The following is a 23,422-nucleotide window of genomic DNA, read 5'->3' as shown; positions in this document are numbered from 1 at the left end:
AGCAGTCACAAATGTTTCACATAATGCTGCATATAAAAGTATGTACATCATAACAAATCAATGTTAAGTAGTTATTTTCAATGCTTATAAAAGTAATCATTACCTCAAAATTCTAATGATCAAAAATAACCTCTGATATTTATCATACCTGATGCATACCTGTGCAATGTGCTCTGCATTTGATCATGTCCATGTACTTTAATCACTCTAAGCAGTCTTCATGCCCTTTGTTTGTGTTCAACAAGATATATTATATGTATTCAATAAGATATATATAAAGATTAAAACTCGGAACAATTCTCATTCAGAAAACATACATTTTTAAAAAAGCACTAAAAGCAGGAAGCAATACATTATCAGTTATTGCATAGTTAAATACCTACCCTATTACTTTATATACCAAAGATAAAATCCATAAACATTTACAAAATTTACTTGTGGAAAAAAATACATATAAATAGTTAAAAATATATATATAATTGTAAAATTGTGAAGGAATAACCATAAAAAACATAATTCATTGTATAATATTGTGCTGTATGTGCAGTATTTGAGTCCCAGAAGACCTTTACGGTTCTTTTCAGCTGCTACCAAGCATTATTTAATAAGTTTTCAAAACTGTTCACACAATCTACACTACCAACATGAATCTTAACCAAGTGCTTCATATCACCTTCAAAAGTCAATTAGACCAAGAAAACACTTCATATCAGTCTCAAAATTAGCCTGTTTTATCATAACACTGAGAACAATTCTCATTCACAAAACATACATTTCATTCATAATGCACTGATTTAAAAAACACTAAAAACAGGGAGCATTGCATAATCTATTAACTTTTATCTTTGAAGTTTGAATCTTTTCATTTTATCTACTCAGCACAAAGAGTGAATGAGAAAAGCATTTCCATCCTATTTTTAATATACCAAAAACAAAGTCCCAAAGTCTATTTATATATAAAAAAAACATTTTGCTTTAATTTAGCAAAATTGCTTTGAGCATTTCTGCTGAAAGCAATGAAAATTCAGTTTGGTCCACAAACACTTCTGCATCGCTGAATGTGTGAACAGTCTTGAAAACGTGGCTTTATTATTAAACAACGCTAGCACCTGAAAATTTTTTTTAGATGTGAGACAGGGAGTATTTGGCTAGGTTTGATGCATATGTATGATACATATTATGTTCATCTTGAAGAATAAAACAAATTAATAATCAGATCACTTGTAATTATGTAAATATACTTTCTAATACAATTACTTGACCCACTCTCCTACAGTTCCAATCACTTTATTCTTCCTATTTGTATGCTTCAAAAGTGGGAGCGGATTATAAAAGCTACAAAATTTGTTAACTAAAAAAAGAGCAGAACTTTCTCAGGGGTAGAATGGAAACATGACTCTATTACAAAGTAGGAGTGTGTGTGCAAGCCCTTTGTATTCGAGAGAAAAGAAGAAAGTTTGGCTACTATCCACAGTGATTCTGTAGAATACATGCCATAAGTTAATATACATTTTTCTTCTGAGAGCGATTTAAATTTTCTAACAAAGACAATGCCCTTAACACTAAGATTAATAAAGCATAATTGATTTCATAACAAAATAAAAGATTTTAGGTAATAAAAATAAGTGTGCAATTTTACATATGCCATTTTTTCAGTTTTTGAATCAGAATTTTAAGTTATAATGGCAATATTACATTGTGCAGATTATCCACTGATGCCAAATGATTGCTTTACAGGCAGGTTTTCTGGGCATCGGGCCTTGAAAAAAATCTACCTCAAAAACAGTGTAGTCTGGACTTTACAAATGCACAAAAGTGAAACAAATCTTTCAGGCCACCATTAATCTGTACACTAGGAATAGCAGCTTATTTCTTACTTATGTTGGTTCCTAGTAGTACAGCAACAACATGAGCCTAGGTTAAACAATGAGGTACGAGGGTGAACATGGTGTAATGATCTCTGCATTCAAACTATCCTACTATCATAAACACTACCAATAAAAAATATGGCATATTCATCACCTGCCAGAAATTACATGCTGTATCTGGACTGTTTAGGTAAGATCAGTGCCCCTCAAAAATATCCATCCATGCAGAATTGTTTGCGTTACTCCAAGATGTCAGTTTCAAAGGGAACCAGATGGTAATAGGACAGATTAGTGACGTAAGCTTCAGGATCATCGTCACTTAGGTCTTGATCTATAGGATCCAAAGATTCTCTCCCATCTTCATCATACCTGCATATTTAAAGATAATGCAATAATTTAATATATGAAATGATATATGAAAAGAAATCTTAAATACAATACAACTACAAAACCTAGTAAGCTGCATCATAAACATTTAATTCTATCATAAAGGAAGCATGTTTGCTTTTTTTGGCTGTTACAGGAATTCACAGAACTTTACTGCTGTACAAACATCTGTGTAAAGGTAAGCACACTATATCAACACGAAAGAAGAGAGAATGATTATAAAATGTAGACTGTAAATTAACTAAACAACAGTTAAACAACAGTCAAATTAATGCTACAAAAAAAATGACCAGATTTTTTGTTAAAACTACAGATCATATACATTTGATCAGAGCAATCTATCTATCTATCCATCTGGTAAATAAACTGAGGATTTTGAGAAAGACTGGCTTTTTTATCAGTCACTTTGGTACATTTCTTCATTTCTTGAAATTTGCTAAACAAGTGTGTGCATTTTTCAACAAAATTTGTGCAACTACAAAAACACCATGGATTACCTTCAAAAGCCAGTCTCTTGCTCAAAATCCTTAGTTTATCTCTCAAAAATAAATACCTGTGTCAATGAACATGTCAGTACCATCAGAATGACAAGTTCTTGTGTCATTGTGTGCGGATAAGACAGTCAAATTGCTTAGTCATGTTATCAATATAGTGTACTCTGGAGAGATGTTCTGATGTAAACTATGGCTAGTTTGGATGACATCTACTGTACTGAAAAGCTGCATTTCTTATGTCACATACCCAATTCAAAATTACAAATTTACATATTAATGCATGTGGGATATTGATTGAAAGAGACTGTTTGAAAATGATTGAATTACTGAGGACATGGTCTGTCTCCCAATATTTAGCTCTACTCCTCAACCATTGTAAAGCAATGACTGACAACATAGTCCACAATAGTAGCCCTTATTTCAACTGATATGTGCCTCTGTGCCTCCGTTCACTGTACCCTTCCACCATGAATCTTTACTCCTCTTCTTCCTCTCAGCCATTTTGTGCTCCATCTCGCCATCTCAACTATTCCACGACTGGGTATACAAGCCTGAAGTCCTGGACCAAACCTAGGCAGCTGAGCTCTCCCGATTAGCACAACACTAGTTGTTGGAGGGGGATCCATTGGCCAGCCAGGTGGCAGTGGCGGAATGATTCTTGCGGGCGCTTCCCCCAAACGCACTAGTAGGCAGGAATCCACCATCCACCTTGGAACTCGTCAAGGCGGTTGAGCTGGCGGATACGGCTCAACACCGGGAGCCAGGGGAGAGAGCGGAGGGTGGTCCTGCTATGTACCCCACCTGCCAGCTTACATCACCCAGGAAACCTCCCCCAGTCCACTCATTCCGCTACCTGTCATTGAGGTGCCCTTCAAGCATTTCGGGATGGACCTTGTGGGGCCGTTGCCATAGTTGGCCCAGGGACATGGACACATACTGGTGATAGTTGATTGTACCACCCGCTACCCAGAGGCTGTTCCCTTAAGGAAGGCGACACCAAAGCCATTGCGAGGGAGCTGTTCCTTCTGCTCAGCTGGGTCGGCATCCCAGCCAAGATATTGACCGATCAGGGTACCCCTTTCATGTCCCGGGTAATGGCTGACCTCTGCCGGCTGCTGTGGGTGAAGCAATTGAGGACCCAGACCGATGGCCCTAATCAAGAGGTTTAACCAAACCTTGAAGCAGATGCTTCGACGGGTAGTGGCGGAGGATCGAAGGGAGTGGGACCTGATGTTACAATATGTCCTCTTTGACATACAAGATGTCTCCCAGGCCTCCCAACTGGCTTTGGCCTCTTTGCTCGGCAGCCCGCAGCCTCTGGGATGTCGCCAAGGAGGCCTGGGAACAGTTGTGGACGTCAACCCCCATCTCTCAGCTGCCCAGAAGGAGGAGCTCTAGCACCTGATCCGTCAGTTCTTTGACGTGTTCTCCCCTCACCCCGGGGCAGACTGACATCATCGAACATGACATCAAGATGGCTCCTGGACTCATCGTGCGGCAGTGGCCCTACTGGATCCCAGAGGCTCGTCAGCAGGCTATCGAGGACGAGGTCCAGCTGATGCTGAGGTTGGGGGTAATCGAGCCATCACGCAGCTCTTGGTCCAGCCAAATCGTGATGGTCCCAAAACCAAGTGAAGGGGGTCAAGAGGCAGTCAAATATCAACACAGGGAATCAACAGTAGAACATAAATGCTTAGAATTACCTGCCAGGGCAAGGATAAGACTTATAAGACACAGCTTATAAGGGTGTGTAATGGGTTACAACTGGGCCAGTAATTAGTCCTAGGTATGGGGCATGATTGGTAATGTATTTCGGGACGATTAGTACTGAGGGGAGGGTTCAAAAGCAATATACAAAAGCAATCGCAATTTGTTTAAAAGAGTGAGAAACAGTTTTTTTGATTTGTACAAGTGACACAATGCTGTAAAGACTGAACAGGTAGTTTTGAGAAATGTACCAAAGCAACTGTTATATTAAAAGAAAAAATAAATAAGTAGGCCTAATATTTAAATAACAAGATTCCTAACAAATAGGGTGTACTTTCTGCATTTTCATTCTCTGTGAATATCTTCCCAAAAGAGTCACTAAAATTAACGAAAATTACATGAGAAATACAGTATATCTTCAGAAAGCTTTAAGTGTCTACTAAGTGTCTACTATCTACTATAGTCATATCAAAAACAAATATTCTTTGATAAACCCATTTGTTTAAAACCAACACAATGTACTATCTATTTATCTATCTATCTATACTATATTGCAAAATTAAACTTCAGCTTTACTCTAAACTACAAGCTTTAAAAAAACCTGAATCTAAATTGTTTTTATATACATTTAAAAAATTATGGTTAAATCATTATGTGATTAGGATGGAAGGGGGAACTATGTAAATCGTTTGCATTAGTGTGGCGGTAATTTCATCAGACATCTAAAAGGGAGGTCTTGCATTTCATTCCAAAGCTTCCTTCTCAAACCCAGGAAAGGAAGAACTCCTTCTTTTTGTGACTGACTACACAGTGTACTCAAGGAAAATATTACTACATAAATGTTGTCAATGGCTAAAGTAGAAATTAATTTATTTAGGGCTCGCTGACAACAAACCTTTATAAATATACATTTCCTATATTGTTATGTACTCTAGGACTTAGACTGTGATTACAGGGGCAAAGTTGGATACTTACGAGTGCTGGGCTGAGTCAGTAGAGGAGGGTCTCTCTTTGTCCAGTGGAATGCTCTCATCAAACACAATGGTCTCTGTGTTTGCCAGGCAAAACCCATTAGACCTCATGATCTCTGTAGAAATGTGAAGTGAACAATCAGGAATCAAACAGACAAATATTTATAGTATTATATATCATATTTATTATATATTCCTGTAATAAATATAATAACATGTAATACATATCCATGAAAAAATATAAATATTAGCCCACTTTAAAGTTCGTCCAAGGAAACTTAGTTCAGCACATGAAATGAAGCAGCAGCAGCAGATGATGGCCATCAAGCCTATTATCCTTCAAAACTGGAAGATGTGCAGCAGTGCCATCAGCTCAGAACTGGCAGAAACCAGTGGGACCCAGATTCACCCATTTACTGTCCAGAGAAGTCTGGCCAGAAGTGGTTACCATGGAAGAATTGCAGCCAAAATGTGTACCTCCGACTCGGGAACAAGGCCAAGCGACTCAAGTATGCACAAAAACAGAGGAACTGGTTGCAGAAAAGTGGCAGCAGGTGCTCTGGACTGATGAGTTTGGGGCTGCATTTCTGCAAGTGGAGTTAGAGATTTGGTCAAGATTAATGGTGTTCTCAATGGTGAGAAATACGGGCAGATATTAAGATTTGGGATAATTGGCCCCAAATTTATTCTGCAGCATGGCCAAGACCCCAAACATACAGCCAAAGTCATCAAGAACTATCATCAGCGTAAAGATGAACAAGAAGTACTGGAAATGATGTCATGGCCCCCACAGCCCTGATTTCAACATCTCAATATCTGTGGTTAGTTCTCCAAGATGTTTGGAACAACCTACCAGCCGAGTTCCCTCAAAAATTGTGTGTAAGTGTACCTAGAAGAATTGCTAAGGCAAAGGGTGGTCACACCAAATATTGATTTGATTTAGATTTCTCTATTGTTCATTTAGTGCATTTTGTTCATTTATGAAAATAAATGTTTAACACTTCCATTTTGAAATCTTTGTTTACAGTATTTTCACACCTGCTTAAAACTGTTGCACATATATATATATATATATATATATATATTGTGACGGGAGGAGCCAACGACAGACACAGTGGGCGTGGCGTCAGGCCTCGGAGAGGCTTTTTATTAACAAAAATAAAAAATACAAAATAAAGTCTCCAAGGGGGAAAGTGTCCAAATAAAAAGGGGGATCTGGTGTCCTCGTCATGGTACGGGTAAAGTGAAGGTTTAGGCCGTGTTCCAGGGAGGGGAAGGGTCCAGGTAAGGGGCGGAGTCCGGCGGTCACACGCGCTCCCCTTCTTCTGGTCCGGGGCGCGAGGGGCGGCGGCTTCTTCCGAGGCATCTCCATCGCTTCGTTGCTCCGGGCGGCAGAGTGGGATGAGCTGTGTGTTCTCGGACGGCGGGGTGAGGTCCATCGCGCACCCTTCCTGGACCCACGAGGACACCAGCGTGCATGCACGGGGGAAGAGACCGGTCTCCCGATGAGAGGCGCTTTCGGTACTTAACGGCAACTGTAACGAGGCTAACTCACTCCAGGTGTGCCTCGTCACACGCCGATAGACCTGAACAATACCACGCCCCTCCTCTCGAACACACCCACTCCCGTCGGGAGCCTGGTGAAGGGCGGCGAATAAAGGACGGGGTGAAGATGACAGTAACGAGGAGGGGCAGCCAACTCGTCACAATATATATTGTGACGAGCGTTCCAATCAGCCATCAGCATCGCCCTGGCATCAAACACGGAGAACCTGGATTCACTCGTCACAGGCTGATCGGTCCCAGCTGCAACTCAATCCGCTCTGGCTTGAAAAGGTCACGAGGCACGCCAGAGGGGTGAGTATGAACTCCACACAAGCTGATAGTAACTTCCTTTCTCTTGTGTCCTACAGACAATAGTGTGTGACCGATCAGCCACCACCCCACAGCACGTACCTGCTGCACTCCGACTAACAAGGAAACCTGTATAGCACTACAGCACCTGTCACTTCCTGGGACTTTCACCATTTATCGTATTTTTCACTTTTGTTAATAAATCCACCCTCTGGGGTATTTATTTTGAGCTCTCTCTTGCCATGTGTTTCTTCACCCTGCCACAATATATATATATATATATATATATATATATATATATATATATATATATATATATATATATATATATAAATAGTGATGAGCATCCCGAGAGACAATCAGCGTCGCCCTGGAAACAAATACAGTGAACATTGCCGCACCAATCAAAGGCTGATCAGTCACACCTGCAAATTATCCCGTCCTCACTATATAAGCCACGCGAGGCACACCAGGATGCGGAATCCCACAATCACTATGGAGCTTGTCGACCAGGAGCGATGCTCAAGTCCTTGGCCCCCGTGTGGAGAGTAAGACCTACACGACACCTTAGGGCAGCGAACACCATCCAGCGTATCCGGAACTGCTCCCAATGGCCAGGCCTGGAGGCCGACGTGAAGCGCTTCTGTCAAGCCTGCCTGACCTGCCAACGGACGTCGCCCAGAACTCACCCCCAGCCCCCGTTACCCATCGTCGGGGTGCCCTTTGAGTCAGCATCCCCATGGAGATCCTGACTGATCAGGGTACCACCTTCATGTCCTGGCTAATGGCTGACCTCTGCCAGCTGCTGAGGGTGAGGCAGTTGAAGACCACCGTATACCATCCCCAGATGGATGGCCTGGTTGAACATTGAACTTTAAAGCAGATGCTAAGACAGGTGGCCGCCGAGGACAAACGTGACTGGGACCTCATGTTGCCCCACATGCTATTCGAGATTTGGTCCCCCAGGCCTCAACTTGCTTCACCCCCTATAAGCTCCTCTTTGGCCGGCAACCCAAGGCCTCCTGGATGTTGCCAAGAACACATGGGAGCAGCAGCCGGCAGCCCATCGAACCAGGGTCGAACACGTTAAAAAGATGAGGGAGAGGATTGACTGGGCCACAACAGCGCCATTATAACAGTACAGCCCAACCACATCCAGCCCAGAGATCAAGTCATGATCCTCATCCCCACAGCTGCCTGCAAGTTCCTGGCCACCTGGCAGGGCCCATACAGTGCTGGAAAGGGTTGGGCCAGTCAATTATCGGTTACGTCAGACGAAGGGCTGACAACTCCACCATATGAACCTTCTGAAGAGATGGGTCGGGACTGAGGACCAGTTCGCCGCTATCACCACCTCCGATCCTGTGGTTGTTGGCGTCAACCCACATCTCTCAGTTGCCCAGAAGGGGGAACTCCAGAACCTGATCCGTCAGTTTTCCAATGTATTCTCCATGCGTCCTGGGTGGACCAACGTGGTGGAGCATGACCTCCGGATGGTCTCTGTGGCTACTGGCAATACTAGACCCTTCCCTTCGGCCTCCACATTCAAAAGTTTGATGGGCAATGTCTTGCAGACTCATCAGGTGTACTTGGCCACCTAGCTCAATGATGTGATCATCCATTCAAAGACATGGAATGACCATCTGGAGCATGCTATCGAAGCTCCAGAGGGCTGGACTCACCGCCAACCCCTGCTAATGCCATTTTACGCTCACAGACAGCTCTGGGAAAAAATCTATTCCTCAGTCTGCATGTTCTAGTCTGGGGGCATCTGAAGCGCCTGCCAGATGACAGGAGAGAAAACAGTTTTTTAGCGGGGTGGGGGGAGAAGTCCTTAAGAACACAGTGTGCTTGATGCTGACAGTGTTATTTCTGGCTGTCCTCAATGGTTGGAAGTGAAGTTCATATGATGCGCTGGGCAGTTTTTACAACCCGCTACAGCTCCTTGCGATCAGCAACAAAGCAGCTGCCATACCAGACTGTGACACCGGTTATGATGCTTTCTATTGTTGAGACATAGCAGTTCACCAGGATGACTGAGAACAGCTGGTTGTTCTTTAGTTTCCTCAGGAAGAAAATATGCTGGTGAGCCTTCTTTGCCAGACTGGAGGTGTTGGCAGAATGTCCATAATCTAGTTGCATGTTTACTGTTAAAATGTTAATGTCTATGCCTCTGTGTTTGGCATTTAACTTGAAGGGTATGACAGTGAATGCTGAGATAAAAGTCAACAAACAGCATCCGTGCATAAGTGTTTTTCTTGTTCAAGTGTGTGAATACAGAGTGCAGAGGTATGGAGACTGCATCCTCAGAGCTCCTATTGCGTTAGTAGGCAACCCGGTGTGGGTCCAGTGTAGATGGTACAGAGTCTTTTAGATGTGTCAGAACTAACTGCTAAAAGAACTTGATGAGTGTGAGTGCTGTAGGGCAGTAATTGTTCATGCACATTGGGCTAAAGTGTTTCAGCACTGGCACAATAGAGGTGGATTTGAAGCATGTTGGCACAACTACGTGGGCAAGGGAAATGTTAAAAACGCATCCAGGGATACTGTCTGGTCCAGCAGCATTGCACATATTGATCCGACTCAGTACGGTGTAGATAATCTGAGGAGGTGAGTACGATGGGTGGGTTGTTGGCAGTTTCTTTATTGTCTCTCCCAAAGAGAACATTAAAGTCATTAATCTCATTCAAGAAGAAGAGATTTGGAGCTGTGGGGGGTGAAGTGTCTGGGTTTGTAGTCACTGATGGTCTGGTTACCCTGCCACATGCCTCCAGGGTCAGAGTTGAAAAAAAGTTCCTCTAGCTTTAGTAATACTTGGCTTTTTTCAAGTGAGGGAGGTATAAAGGGAGGTATATATTTGTGTATACATGGTCCAAAGTTTAGTTTTCACTAGTGTGACAGGAAATGTTTTAGTGAAATTTGGGGAGCACTGCCTTCAAGTTAGAGTGATTAAAATCCCCCGCAACAATAAATGCAGCCTCTGGATGAGTAGTCTGTTGTTTACTGATGGCCGCATGATGTTCATTTAGAACAAACTTGGCATCAGCATGGGGAGGAACTTCCATGGTCTACTCTTAAGCATGAGAAACTCCATGTTAGCTAAACAGTGTCTCCCAACAATAACAGAGCCTGTGCACCAAGCATTGTGGTGCCCAGATATATTGATAGTATGGTCTGGTATACTGCTGTTTAGCCATGTTTCAGTGAAGTTCATGACATTGCAGTTTTGAGTTCTCTTACTTTGGTTGATAAAGTAAGTTGAATTTCATCCATTTTGTTCGCTAACAACCGTAGATTAGCACAGAAAAAGACAGCTGGTGTGGTTTAAGCTTTAGCTTAGCTCTTAGCCATCCACATGCTGGGAAGGGTGTGCACCCTTGGATGTTCAATCGCAGGGATGAGTCGAAGGGATGCATAAACCAATATCCAGAAGCTCTTGTCAGGTGTACAATCTAAAGGCAGTACTGTTCTGCACAAACAGACCCAAGATGAGCAAGAAGAATATTGCAAAAGTGCAGAAACTGGAGATGTGCGATGTGTACGAGCCACCATCTAGGTCTACATATCTGATGAGAAAGAATGGAAAGACTGCTGACTTGGCAATGGTCCAGAAGACAATCATTGACACCCTGCACAAAGAAGTATGGCCATTACTGAAATGTGTGCTGTTCAAAGATTGTTGTATCAACACATATTAATGTAAGGTTTACTGGAAATAATAAAATTGGATAGGAAAAGGTGTATAAGCAACAGGGATGAATGCAAGCTTGAGAATACTGTTAAGCAAATCCCATCACGAGTCACCATGCTCAGACATCTTCGGGAAAAGGGCTACTAAGCCACTTCTGAAAAAGAAACAACATCTGTAGAAAAAGAACTGGACTGCTGATCAGTGGTCCAAAGTCCGCTTTTAAGATAAAAAGAACATTTTGTATTTCATTTGAAAATCAAGGTCTGGAGTCTGGAGGAGGTCTGGAAAGGCACAGAATCCAAGCTGATTGAAGTCCAGCGTGAAATGTCAGAAGTCAGTGATGATTTGGGATACTGTGACCAGGTATTGAGTGCATAAATAAACATACTTTAAAGAATATATATATTTTTTTTATTTGCAAACCATGCTTTATTGATTATAATATTTTGAGATATTGTAAATAAAATAGAGACAAATCAGTCAGTAAAGATGAGGAGATAGCAATTAAGATTAAGAGCCTATACCTGAAATATTAATTGGACTTTGAAAGCATGGCTGAATTTTGTGGACACTGTCATTCCTCAGGACCTGGTCAAGCTGCGAGCGTTCAAAGAATGTTAAGACCACCTCTGACCTAGAAAACTGAGAAAACATCCTTTTAGTATGCAATTTAAGATAACATTTCCAGTAAACCATTTAGGAGTATGTTCAGGAAATTAAAATTAAGCTGTTAGCTGGCAAGAGGTAGTAAAAAATAACAATGTTTCTTGTTTGTTGCACTCAAATAAACAACCCCTTGTCTTGCAGTTAGATCTCTCACCTTCCAGGGCATGTTAATGGAATTCTTCAACAGTCGCTCCACTTCATTTAGCTTTGTCTCAATGTCTCTTGCTTCTTTAATCTTGACAAGCCCTGTGTGAGAGCACAAACATATCAGCATATTCAACAGATTTATCAACAGATCAGCATTCTGCTTCTCATCTTAAGAGTTAATGTGCAGTTCTATTAAGATGTAGCTCATTGACTAATTGTGTATCAGACCAATAACTTTTTCAACACTTCTTTTATGAGTTTAGCAGCTTAGCAATCATTGTGCAATCTAGACAAGGGTGCAGCAATATCATTTTCAGGCAACACCTAAAAACAACTTTATTTGACCCCATTTAACAAGTAGTTAAAAGTCTTGCTTAGTTTAGAAAAAGGTCTGATAAAGGTCTTGACCTTTTTTTAACAATACTCAAAATGTATCTCAAACAAGCAAAAGCAATTGCTGCTAATGTTCACACAGCTGCTTATGTTTTTTTGTTCCCACATACTGACAATGCGATGCATTTGAACAGCATCCCAATGAACAGCATCCCAACCCGACAAACTCCAGCACTTCACCTCCAATAAAGAATGCTTCGCAAAGACCCTCTTAATCTGGTTCCCCTTTCAGTATTCTAAAGATCATAAGCAGTACTCCTTAATGTACGATTTTATTAAATAATTAACAAAATCCTTGTGAATGTGTGATGATTTGTCTCAACATTTTCCATTCCTATTCTAAAGTGTATGGTAAAGGACAGATATATCAGTCTAAGAGAACAATAAAATCCAAATATGCTACAACTATAAAACCATTGATGGGCACTCAAATTAGTAATTTGGACTCAAGTCAAATTCAAACTGCATTTTTGTAGACTTCAGACTTATCATTAAATACTAATGATAGTATAACTGACATTCAAAACACAGACCACATTGGCCTACATATCATCTCCACACAAAGTATCCTAGATCAGTGGTTCTCAAGCCTTTCTCAAGTATACACAGCACTGCACATTATACAAAATATAAAATAAACCTTGGGCTTTCATAAAAATTATTATTAAATTATTATGCAAAAATAAATAAAAAAACAAACAAGCAAAACACACACAATTTGCATGTGAGCTCTAAGGATCCTTCAAGTAGTTGTGTCAGATACAGGGAGACAGTTACCATAGTAAGCAGAAGTGAGAGAAAATAGTTTAATGTTCTAGAAATACGGTTATTTGATTTCTACAGGAAGCCTTTATCAACCCCCTGAGCTGTGTAAGGCATGTTTTATCATGTCTGCGTGTATTTAATTTAAAGTGTTTTGGACTAGAAAGGGAAACTGCATTTTTTCTTCTGAAAAATATATCAAAAATATATAGGTTGTACCTATGCTCTTAATGTCAAAAAATGTCAGAAAAGTTAATTTATGTTTGTGTTAATTCATGTTCTATGTGCATCTGATTTAAAATCGTGGGCCTCATTTACATGAAAGAAGGCCCCTCAATTTTTGAATGAAAAAAGCCTTCTTTATGAATAATTTTCTCTATGAGAAAACGTTTGCACTGTTTCTCACAATATTTTGAGCTATTGTTTAATCAAGAATTTGCTTTTAAATGTTTTTTTAATGGCCGGCTATTGAAAGTGAATGGGGAAGAATGACAGTAAGAGTGGAGCATGTTGTGCTTGCGAACATAAAGTTCTTAGACCTGTGAATATGGATGCATGTATACTCACGCTATCTCAAACACAAACACATCCATATCCACGTATTCAATCTATTGTATTACACCCATTTCATCCTACCCTGAACTGCATGCAATATGCTTTTTATGAATCTGATATTATCACTCCCCCTCGCTCTCACAAAAACGCTCAAACTGCCTTGGATTTAATGCATGTTGACTTCAAAATAATCGTTTCTTTCACCACATATTCAAGACAAAACATTATGCCAAACATTAAGAGGCTTTCTCATGGAGTAAACAAAAGTTTACAAATAAATGCTTTAGCACAGAAAGCAAGCAAACAGATACCTCACAGTGCCTTGCCTGTCATTCAGTCTGTGACAGCGCAATAGTGAAAAAGCTCTTTCCAAGAGAATCTTGATCAAATTACTGATCAAGAAAATGGTGAGAAAGAGACAACTGGAAATTAATCTTAGAGTGAAGGCATGTTGCAAGATACATTGGAAAAAGAAAACATTACGGCAAAAGCTGAAAATCTTGCAACTACAGAAGAGGAGCAATCTTCAGATTTTGAGGGCCCATATAGGTTGATGTAACATGCTGGTTGAAGAATGCAAAAAATATAAAAATACAGTTTTGTGTGTTTATGCAAGAGATACAGAGTGAGTTATAATATCAGACTCAAATAGGCATACTGTTCAGGTAGGATGAAATACAATAGTTTGTATGCATGGATATGTGTGTGTGTGTGTGTGTGTGATAGCTTGAGTTTATATGCAAGATCTTTATGTCTGCAAACACTACATGCTCCTGAACACATGCTCCTAGTTGTTTCTCTTATTCTATTCTTCCACATTCATTTTCAATGTGACATTTTTGTACAAAATAAAACTATTTAAAAGTTCAAAATTCAAACTTCCTAATTAAACATTAAAGCATACAAGTGTGATAAACAGCGAAAATGTTTATACATTTTTGTTTAATATTGTGAAAATTATTAATAAATGAGCGCGTATGGCCACCGGACTTCGCCTCTTAACTGGAACCTTCCCCCTGTAACACTACCCGACCTGCACTCGCCTTGCAGCACAACAAGGACACCAGTTCCCCTGTTTATTTTGGACACTCTTTCCCCAGGACACTTAATTTGTATACTTTTATTAATAAAAAGCCTCTCCGAGACCTGACGTCACACCCACTGTGTCTGTCGTTGGCTCCTCCCGCCACACTACCGTGACTGACATCCAAGCAAACTTCAATTGCTCAAGCCATAGAAAGTGGCACACTTTATGAAAAATCTACATACAAGCACAACAAAATAACAGATGCCATAACAAGTTACCTGTCTAAGTTACCTGCCAATTGACTTTGTCACAAAATAATCTTATCCTAATGCTGTATAAAAGATCTGCATGTGTCACATCTGTTTCAGTGAGAGTGCACAGGTCTGACTGTACTTTTCTGACCTCTGGAGACAGCAAGGTGGCACAAATTGCAGGGTGTTGTTCCAAGAACCTCTCAACCATGTCACAGGTGCTATTCTACCTTGTTGAAACATCAGTTATCAGCTAATGGTCATTCAGGCCAAGACACTACTGTTTCACTTTCAGACAGTGGCTCTCTGTGGTGCTGCAATTGAAGAATGTTGATATTCATTTGACTCTGCCCAGAAGCATGCAAGATTTAGTGTATGTGTGAAGCATTTTACATGAGAGAATTTTCTGATTTCAGCTGCAATGCTTATGTTCGATGCATTGTCTGTCACAAGCATTACATTGTTATCTGATAGCCATTCATCCACAACATGAGACAAAAGCTCTGCCAGATTAGCACTCATAAACAGCTCTGGTTTGCAGCACATGACAAAATCTGCCAGTCCTCGCTAACATAATGTGCTGTTATTGTTTGTCCAAGAATCACATGTTTTTGCTACTTTGCTACTCAATTAGCTGGGGTCATATATGCCATTACCTGGGCTTTGGTTTCATGATAGAGTTCAGGTATAACATTTTCCCATAAAGTTGCGGCATCCCGGGAGCTTATATCACAGCTTTAAGATGTTTTTTTGCATTATTGCCCTCTAATTGCACAGCTCCTCCAGAATATGGCAGACACCATTCGGAGACTCACTCGTGATCCACGAGATAAAGAATGCAATCAAAAAAGATCTCCTGAAGAGGGATAGTAGTAAGGCAGAGAAGAAGATCCATTCAGCCTCTGCCCTGGATCTTTGGTTTAAGAGAATGCCTTTTCTTATTGAGGAGGAGAGACTGGAGATATACAGAAAAGTGACTGAGGAAGCCGCATCATTGGAGATGTAAAACTTAGTATAGTCATAATATTGTGGCTACATAGGTGGCAATTTTGCATTAATTAGTTTTTTAATTAAGACTGAAAAACTGTTATTTTGAAGATTGTGAGCTGTTGCATTGTACAAAGTCTGTTAGTTTAACACAATTTTCTATTTAAACACAGATTCAGGTGCCTGGAGCAAAAGAAACAGAAACACCCATGGACTGTCAAACAAAAGGCTTTATCAAATCGCTGCTAGTGAGTTTGCTCGGAAAGTCTTTTACTGACACTGAAGGTACAACCCAGAAAACCCTATGTCAGGGCTGAGGAGGAAATAGAGAAATACTGTAAAGCTCCATCTTTGTTTCTGACTGAAAACCCAATGAACTAGTGGCAAACCCATGCGGTTACATTTCTCCTCCTCTTTCAGCTCTTAAAGCGATACTTGTGTATCCCAGGCACAAGCAGGTCTGCAGAATGTGTATTCTCTTGTATCACTCTTAAATCAGATCATGTGGATCAATTAGATTTCCTACAGAAAAACCTACAAATTCCCAAATGCTGAGTAGCGACTTATGTTTGTCATATTCACGATGTACCCTCTGCCCAGTGCTGTTATTTCATATTTGTTATTTGCTTTTATTTTGTATGTTAGAGCACTGCAGTGTTTACTAGTTTTAGTTCTAAATGCTCTGTTGTCTGCTTTTACAAACAAATTACATCAGTCAAGACATCTCAACCATAAAAGAAACAATGATGACAGAGATAGAAGAAATTGCAAATAATGTAAAAAAGCAAACACAAGCAAAACATTGGAAAGACTCTTTAGTGCAGCAGGCAATATAGTAACATTTCAATGGTCATGCCTCAAACAAGAGAGAAAGGATATGCTGCTCTTTTTGTCAAAAAATATTTAAGCACATTACCCTTAAAAAAATTTGAAGGTCATGGTCAGTGTTTTACTGATGTATAATTGTTTACAGTGTGTTTGGGTTCCTAAAAATGTAAGATTTTATATATAATTGTTAATTTAACTAGATACAGAAGTTCTTAATGTGTCGTGACAGATGTTTGCATCATGACAACTTTATTAAAAAACTGGGCAAAATGTTTAAGTAAACAGTAAAAATAAAGTAATAATTAAATAAACAATAGCACAGTTTGTGATTACATTTAACCTTCTTTGGTGCTGTTTCGGCACCACAACAATGGCAAGCCTTGAGTTTGAATCTTCTTCAGCATTATCTGGCAGGATGGAATGTGCAGGTAAACTCTTGAGATGAAGTCTCACAACACAGGTTCAGGAAGAGCCTAATCATCCTCACTATACTCTGAAGGGTCATGCGATCCGATACGGTGCAATTCTGCAAACTGTAATAGTAAGGTCAAGTAAGGGTGGTAGCTGTGACTTGATGTGCCTCATGACAAGCCTCTAGAAGCATTGACGATAGTCGTTGAGGCAGGAAACCGCAGACTTCTTACGCACTGGGACAATCATGTTGTTTTGAGGAAAACAACAAGACTTCCGTGGGTTAATAAAATGTTTTCCTCATGTCAGCTGTGGTGAAGCAGAGTACTAGGTCATTAGTATGAGGGGTGGATATCCTCACTATTATTCTGTGCCTCAAAAGGTGTGTAGATGTCATTCAGAGCATCTGCTAGGGAGGCATCACCATCACAGACAGGTGAAGTTGTCTTGTAGTTGGTGATCGCTTGGATGCCCTGCCACATGCCCCGTGAGTCACTGCTGTTCTTGAGGTTCTTCGCTTCTCTGATATAATTATGATGACAGTGACAATAAAAACAATGACCAAAATCTCTAGTTACAAACAAAAAGATTGTACAAAACGGTCTCCTCTTATTCAGACTGTGAAAACGTCCACGCTGATGTAATGACTATTTATTGCTATGTGCTATTGTCAAGCTGATGACATCACCCCTCAGACCAGTATAGTTTCAGGCCATAAAGGTCCCATTCAGAAATTTCCTGGTGAAGTCTATGGGCTACCATATAAGTTCCAAAACAGTTAGGAAACATGTCGAAAAGGTTAACTAGAAGAAAGCAGATCGGTCAACCTCTGCACTCACTTCAAGGTTCTGACAGGATTGTTGCTTTGAGGTGAATCACATCTAACGTGTATAGTAAAGAATATGTGTCTATCTAATCATGATGTACAACTAGTCCAGCTAATCACAACAATGCATGTACAATTATATATATATATATATATATAGTCAGTTTGTTGTTTTACACAATTATTTCGTAAACAACATGTTCATGAGATACATTTGAGATGCGCCCATAACCACAAAAAACAATACTTTGTTGAACGTTTTCTCATAAGAAGTGTGCAAACTTGATCATCATTTCTGTCCAGTTCGCTCGTTTTATCATGTTTAACCACAGCTATATTTTTTTTGTCTGGCAGATGCATCGGGTATGTTATCAAATTTCTAATTACATTGATTACGTAGCCGAATCTTTGTTGTTTTGAATGGGCCGCGTAAACAGTCTTCCCTTTGTTTTGCATCCAGCTGTCACAGACTCTGTGTTTTGGTTTTGTTTTCCCTGTGTTCCTGTATGTCCTTATTTGGTTCTTCCTGTTCCTGTCCTCGTTTAGTTAATTAGCTTCCACCCATGTCTGTCCACCTGTTTCTGTTCTCACTGATTTGTCTCCCTGTGTTAAAAAACGAATTCTGTTTAGTCTTGGTTGTCCGTCCATGATGTTTAATGGGTTGAAGCTTGTGTGATTTTTAGATTAAAGAATCTTTATTGTGGCATTTTCTACAACCACATTCCCTGACAGCAGCTAGTGCTGTGACATAATTGTGACGTTTGACATTTGATTGGCCTGCTTGTGTCTCACTTAGAAAAGAACAGGCCAATCAGAACGGAGGTTCAGGAATAGTAATTTAAACAGGCCAAAATCATCCCGTTTTTGACAGAGCTCCTGACAGAGGAGCTGTAAAAACATGAGATAATTTTTTTTACTTATACTGCAAATATATTTTTGAGGACATCAACACCTAAAATAAAACTCCAAAAAGGTGTACAATATGGGATCTTTAAATCATCTTTGAACTCTAGCAGCCAACGAGTTATGCTGTCTTTCAAAACTAATTTTTATCATACAATTCTAAATAAAATATTTGATATTATTTTATTAATAATTACACATTAAGAAAATATTCCTTGTAAGATCAAAAATCTTGACATTTAAATGCTACTGTGGACAGAAAATTTGTAGTGACCAAGACAGACACAAAAGTACATTCAAACTGCAGAAAATAATCTATATTAAGGAAAGAAATAACAAAGTAAATAAAGTAACTATGTAGGATTTTCAGTGAATTTGTAAACAATATTTAAACCTTGTCCCTCCTTGTGAACAGACTCAACATATTCAGAGGTGTATATGACATATCAGTTCCCATACACACAGCCCAACCTGCAGCAAATAAAAAGCTTACTATTTGTGGGAAGGTGTGTTTTACAAATATTGCTTCAAATATCGAATTATGCATAAATGTTATTTTTCGTTTACACTAATACTTAGATGACTGGCTGTAATTTGTGAGTAAGCTGTCTTCAAGCTCACCAATGAACAATAATTATGCCATCATAATTTTTTTTTTTTACAGTGCCTAGAAATCCGCCAAGTTACAGACAGAAGTAAAGCAAAAGTAACATTAGTAAATTGTTTCAGCATCAAGACATTACAAATAATTGAAGCTTCCCGAGCTTCAGACTCATACATCACTCCCACTGGACAAAGGTTGCAGCCCAGAAATAAGCACAGCAATAGAAGATTCAAATAAGAAAATACAGTCATGTCTAAGACAGAAACACACCCACACACTTCTAGTGGATCATAAAGTAATGGTTGGGAGGGATTATTTTCGTATGAATCTTTAGTTTATTATTAGTGTGCCTTTTAAGGAAGATAACACACTTTCCCAAACAAAATACAAGCTAAATATGACTAACTATGCTGTTTGTCCTAACAGATATCCATGCTCTTCCGGTAACTTTCCTGTCAGGATTTGCTGTGGAAGTTTCTGTTTCCTGTGAGCTAAAGATTTAAGACTAATGTGTGGGGTAAAGATTAGGGTATTTTGTGTATAAAAGACATGTTCAAGTTGTCTAACTCCAAAAATTTAACATTTTGCCACCATTTAGTTTAGACAGTTTCCATAAGGATAACAAAAGAGTAGTGTTCACAGGCATAACACAGATGGGGGAAATTGTGGAAACCACTTTGAAACCTGGTCTTATTGATTTTCTCCCCTAATCAGCATTTACATGTTTCAAACCATCCCTCAGATTCAATATAAAACATTCAGATTAACATTAGCCACTCAGTATATAGTAATGCAGAAAACAAGCATGATGTGGCTAAACATGCAGTTCACTCAAGCAGATGTACTGAACTGATAAGAACAAAACTGTTTCACAAGAAACCTGTCTGATGTTGAAAAAGACAAAATAAAAGCAAAAATGTCTTGTCATTTACATTTTATGTTAAGCATTAACAATATACACCTAACACTTGGATTGCTGCAGTGAGTTATCCAGCCATGGATTTACATGTTATGCAATGTCCCAGTAATTTCACAAATATGTGTGTGTCTGTGTGTGTGTGTGTACATTTGTACCTGGTATTCCTTACATTATGAGGACCAAATGCCTCCACAAATATAGTAATACCAGTCAATTTTGACTTTTTAGTGGGGTCCTCATAAGGAAACAAGTTTATAAATTATATAAAATTAAGCATTTCTAAGTTTCCTGCAGGGGTAGTGTTAGTGGTTATGCTAGGATAAGTGGATAGAAAATAAAGTGTGTACAAAACCATTACGTCTTTGGGAAGTCCCAATAAAACAAAAGCTTGTGTGAGCATCACTGATGCCATGGGGGGCTAAATATAGGAGGCACCCCTTACAACACACACTCAGCCTCAACAATGACATAAATCAGAGAAGCATTATATGCCTCACCTGTTGCTAAGGTTATGCTTTTAAAATTAAAAACAAGCAGTGGAAAAGCCAAAGAGTCTAAATATTGATTCAAGGCATGTAACTAAACATGCAACAAAATTTATGAAAATGCAACCTTTTGAAAAGCATAAGATTGGGCTATGAAGAGAAGCTCAAATTTGTTAAACACTGATACAAAGATTAAAGCCTAAGTAGCACTGTCAGATATTAAATGTGGTCTGGACCAAAACAAGGGAAAAAATTAATAACAATAACAAAATAACAGTGAAAGATAGGCAAAAAAGGTGCAGTATTCTGGAAGTGAGTTATTTTCTTATTGTCTTGTTTCCAGGGTGCCATGGATATTGTTTTTAAAGGTTCTTCTCTTTTACTTTTTACTTTTTACTTTTATTTTACATATATCACCAGTAGGACAAGGATAAAAAAGTTTAGGCTCAAAGGCTGAAAAAAAGAGCATTTCATGAGAAATGAAAAAAAAAAATAATTTATTGGATTAACGCACGTAAACAAAAGAAAAAGCAATGAAAGAGTGTGGGGATTTATGTCTAATCTCAATATGTTGTATGACCTTTCCTGGCATATGAAAGCTAGAAAAGGCTGCTCTATATTCAGAAATCTCTAGTCTCTGACTCATCTGTTTTAAAAGGCAAGGAGTCACATGATAGGTCTGGTTTGTATGTCACTATATCTAGTCCAGTGTGAATCATTAAGCAGAATACTTGAACCTTGTTCCCAAACCAAGATTTACTTCCGGTGGGTACTTTCAGTGGACAAACATCTGGATTTTGATATTAAAATACAGTACAGTAGTCAGGCAACCTTGTACTAAATTAACTGGTTTTATTCTAGATTAAACATGTTTTACATGACCAAATAAACTTAACCACATTACATCAACAAAAGTCATTTTCATCTGGCTATAATAGCTCCTTGAGATAAAAGTACAATAAGAGTAGTAGTCTAGTGTAAAGAGATGTTTTTACATTTTTCAGTCGCACATGAGGGGAATAATTCTAGGCTATAGTTCTATCTATAGTCTATAGTTCATTCTTTTAAAATGAAAAGTAAAAATAAAGAGTAAACGAAACACGGTACTTAAGTACATTAAGGTTTTATACAATAAAATATATGATTCTAATAGAATTTGATAACACGTTGACACCTACCTTCTATCAGGGGGGACTTTAATAAATCGTGCCTGTCCTCGGGGAAACACTCCATTAGTCTTTTTAATAGTCTTCCTAAATCTGAGGAGCTTCTGTGCAGGTAGAGTATATTTCTGTCCGACCATTCAGTCCTTATTTCAAAAAACTCTTCTTCCACTCCTCTAATGATGAGCCTGCGGATCCCGTTAACCCAACAATCCTTCACGAACATGTTCACCAGGGATGTGCCCTCAAAAATCGCCGATGCCATCTTTAATACTTTCTCTCCAGCATTCTGTAACGGGTGGATTTATCTTTTCGCTCAACTGCAACAGCTTTTAAGTCAGTCAAACTTACTCATGGTCGAGTATGAGGGAAAATCCACACATGTAAAGGACAATATATGAGTTGGCTTTGTTTAAAGGAAACGGACGGTTTCGATTCGTTTGCGTCTTCAAATGTGGCAAACGGATATGCAAGAATAGCGCATTTCTAAAAACAACTCCACAAATACTAAGTACTAAAATATTATCCTAAATATTTTCTTCACATTTTCTTCATTTCTAAAGATCTAAACTTTTTCTTCAGCTGGGTGCGGATCTCAAATCGTCGGACGTATTATATAAAATTACGCCCCATCCGTCAAAAAGTTCGTTTAATGTCTCTTAAATGTCGGATACAATTTAATATAACCGACTACGACAGTTCGCTTGCACGCATCGGTATACAGCCTCTTTAATCCCATAAGATATTGTTAATCACAGATAAAGTCCAGAGTGGATCAGCTGACCTGAGTGAATAACAGACGTCGAAAACAGGCCGAGAGTTTTGTTACTGGCATAAAAAGACAGCGTTTCCTTCTGTTGAAGAAGTTGAGCGTTTACCCCTCCTTCCCTTTCATTCTCTTTACCCAACAGCGCTATGCGAGGAATTTACGTGTGTGTGTGTGTGTGTGTGTGTGTGTGTGTGTGTGTGTGTGTGTGTGTGTGTGTGTGTGAGTGAGTGAGAGAGAGAGAGAGAGAGAGAGAGAGAGAGAGAGAGAGAGAGAAGTCACTTCCAATAGACGTCATTCTATGTGCATGTGCTCTATACTTGGGAAATTTGGTCATGTTACTTGTGTGGTTGGCAGGGCCAAATGCAGGATTTTATTAATACAGAGGTCCTAAAATTGAGATTTGTAGAACATTTTGATTTTCCTGACTTAAATGTGTGCCTTTTAAGATGTTTTAAGGCTCATAAATTAGATAATAATATAGGTTTAAAACCAAGTCAGGGCAGTATGAATTATTTTTCAAGATAACAGATTCTAATTAGATTAAATGTTGAAATTAATGATCCACACTACAAACTGGAAATAGATATACTGTTTTTATGTTTATGAAAACTAAAGTTATAATGATCCGGGTAGCCTTCAGTAAAGCTATGTGTCTAAAATAATTAAACATGAATATTATATTTTTATATGTTTTAATTCACACTGACAAAATTAATACTCTCCAATAAGTTTAAACTAATTGTTACAATTTATG

General features: G+C 39.1%; 1 protein-coding gene across 1 annotated transcript; it reads right to left on the bottom strand.

The window, feature by feature from the left end:
* Positions 1–511: 511 nt before the first annotated feature.
* pxdc1b (PX domain containing 1b) lies at positions 512–22,829 on the bottom strand. The gene is made up of 5 exons (XM_043226652.1): positions 21,915–22,829; positions 11,793–11,884; positions 11,497–11,614; positions 5,432–5,543; positions 512–2,237 (listed from the first exon to the last, which is right to left on the bottom strand). The coding sequence occupies exons 1-5, from the start codon at positions 22,162–22,164 to the stop codon at positions 2,108–2,110; spliced, it is 702 nt and encodes a 233-aa protein (XP_043082587.1). The 5' UTR covers positions 22,165–22,829; the 3' UTR covers positions 512–2,107.
* Positions 22,830–23,422: the final 593 nt, after the last annotated feature.

This window comes from Puntigrus tetrazona, chromosome 24 (genome assembly GCF_018831695.1).
Source record: "Puntigrus tetrazona isolate hp1 chromosome 24, ASM1883169v1, whole genome shotgun sequence".
Lineage (NCBI taxonomy): Eukaryota > Metazoa > Chordata > Actinopteri > Cypriniformes > Cyprinidae > Puntigrus > Puntigrus tetrazona.
Note: the sequence above shows the minus strand (reverse complement) of the source record. Positions and strands in the feature narration are given on the sequence as shown.